At 53.8% G+C, this 1,478-nt stretch overlaps 1 protein-coding gene across 1 annotated transcript in view; it reads left to right on the forward strand.

Annotated features, from left to right (window-relative positions):
• LOC112963198 (tenascin-X-like) overlaps positions 1–1,464 on the forward strand; it is a gene marked incomplete at its 3' end in the record, with an annotated part of 29,518 nt that extends 28,054 nt beyond the window's left edge. The window contains exons 18-19 of the mRNA XM_026060026.1: positions 52–342; positions 1,171–1,464. Of these exons, the coding sequence (XP_025915811.1) occupies positions 52–342; positions 1,171–1,464 (585 nt within the window). The remainder of the gene's footprint in view (positions 1–51; positions 343–1,170) is intronic.
• Between the last annotated feature and the right edge of the window lie 14 nt (positions 1,465–1,478).

Here is a 1,478-nt window from a genome sequence, read left to right on the forward strand (position 1 = left end):
GTCCCCACTGTGCATCCCTTCTGCACTGTGCCCTCTCTGTTGCAGCCCCAGCCTCGCTGGAGGAGGAGGAACCGCCATCCCAGCCCCAATTAGGCAAGCTCACGGCTTCCCACATCACCCCCACCTCCATCCAGCTTGACTGGACTGTCCCCGAGGGCACCTTTGACTCCTTCATGGTGCAGTACAAGGATGCACAAGGGCAGCCCCAGGTGSTGCCTGTGGATGGCGAGTCCCGCACAGTGACTGTGCCCAACCTGGTTCCATCCCGCCGCTACAAGTTCAGTGTGTATGGAGTGTGGGGACAAAAGCGTCTGGGCCCCATCTCCACTGATGCCATCACAGGTGAGGTCAGCTCTGGGCACCATTCATGTTCCCTCTGTGCACTGATTTTGGGGTTGGTCAGCAGCTCTGGTGGGTCCATCCTTGTCCTTTTGGACTGTTGCGGAAAGGGAACTGGTCTTGGGTGCTGAATTGGGGATGATTGTGGGTGAATGACAGAAGGGAGAGATGGATGGTGGAATGAAAGGCTGGCTGGTTGATTGACTGGAAGACTGAGTGGATATTTGGATGGTTGGATGGATGGTTGGAAAGATGTTTGGATGGAAAGATATTTTGACGGATGGAGGGAGCATGGATGGTTGGATGAATAATTGCACAGTTAAGTGAATGCATGGATGGTTTGAGTTCTGGATTCATGCATCTGTGCTCAGATGGACAGATAGATGTTCTTGGAAAGATGAGTGATTGGATGGAAGGAAGCCTGGCTGGGCTGGCAGGGTGGATGGATGGTTGGATGGACGGAGAGACAGACTGGTGTCTGTCTGGCTGAATGGTATGACCAAAGGATGGATAAAGAGAGGGATGAGTAATTGGGTGGACAAAGAGGTAGAGGAATGGGAGGATGGATGGGTGGACAGATGGGTGAGTTGGTTAATGGGTGGATGATTAGAGAGATGGATGGATGGATGGATGGATGGATGGATGGATGATGGATAGGTTGGTGGATGTTTGGGGGAACTGATAGAGGGAGTGGTGATTAGTTGAATGTATGAAGATATGGAGGGATGGTTGGGTGGGAAAATTGATGGACTGATGGATGGGTGGATGGATGGACAGGTGGATTTTTATCCCCACTGTGGCTCCCTTTTGCATGTGTACTCTCCATTACAGCCCCAGCCCCACTGGAAGAGGAACCACCTTCCCAGCCTCAATTAGGCGAGCTCACGGCCTCCCACATCACCCCCACCTCTGTCCAGCTCGACTGGACTGTCCCCAAGGGCACCTTTGACTCCTTCACGGTGCAGTACAAGGATGCACAAGGGCAGCCCCAGGTGCTGCCTGTGGACAGCGAGTCCCGCATGGTGACTGTGCCTGACCTGGTTCCATCCCGCCGCTACAAGTTCAATGTGTACGGAGTGTGGGGGCGGAAACGTCTGGGTCCCATCTCCACTGATGCAGTCACAGGTGAGGGTGGTTGT

Source organism: Apteryx rowi, unplaced genomic scaffold, assembly GCF_003343035.1.
Source record: "Apteryx rowi isolate R43461 unplaced genomic scaffold, aptRow1 scaffold_1638, whole genome shotgun sequence".
Lineage (NCBI taxonomy): Eukaryota > Metazoa > Chordata > Aves > Apterygiformes > Apterygidae > Apteryx > Apteryx rowi.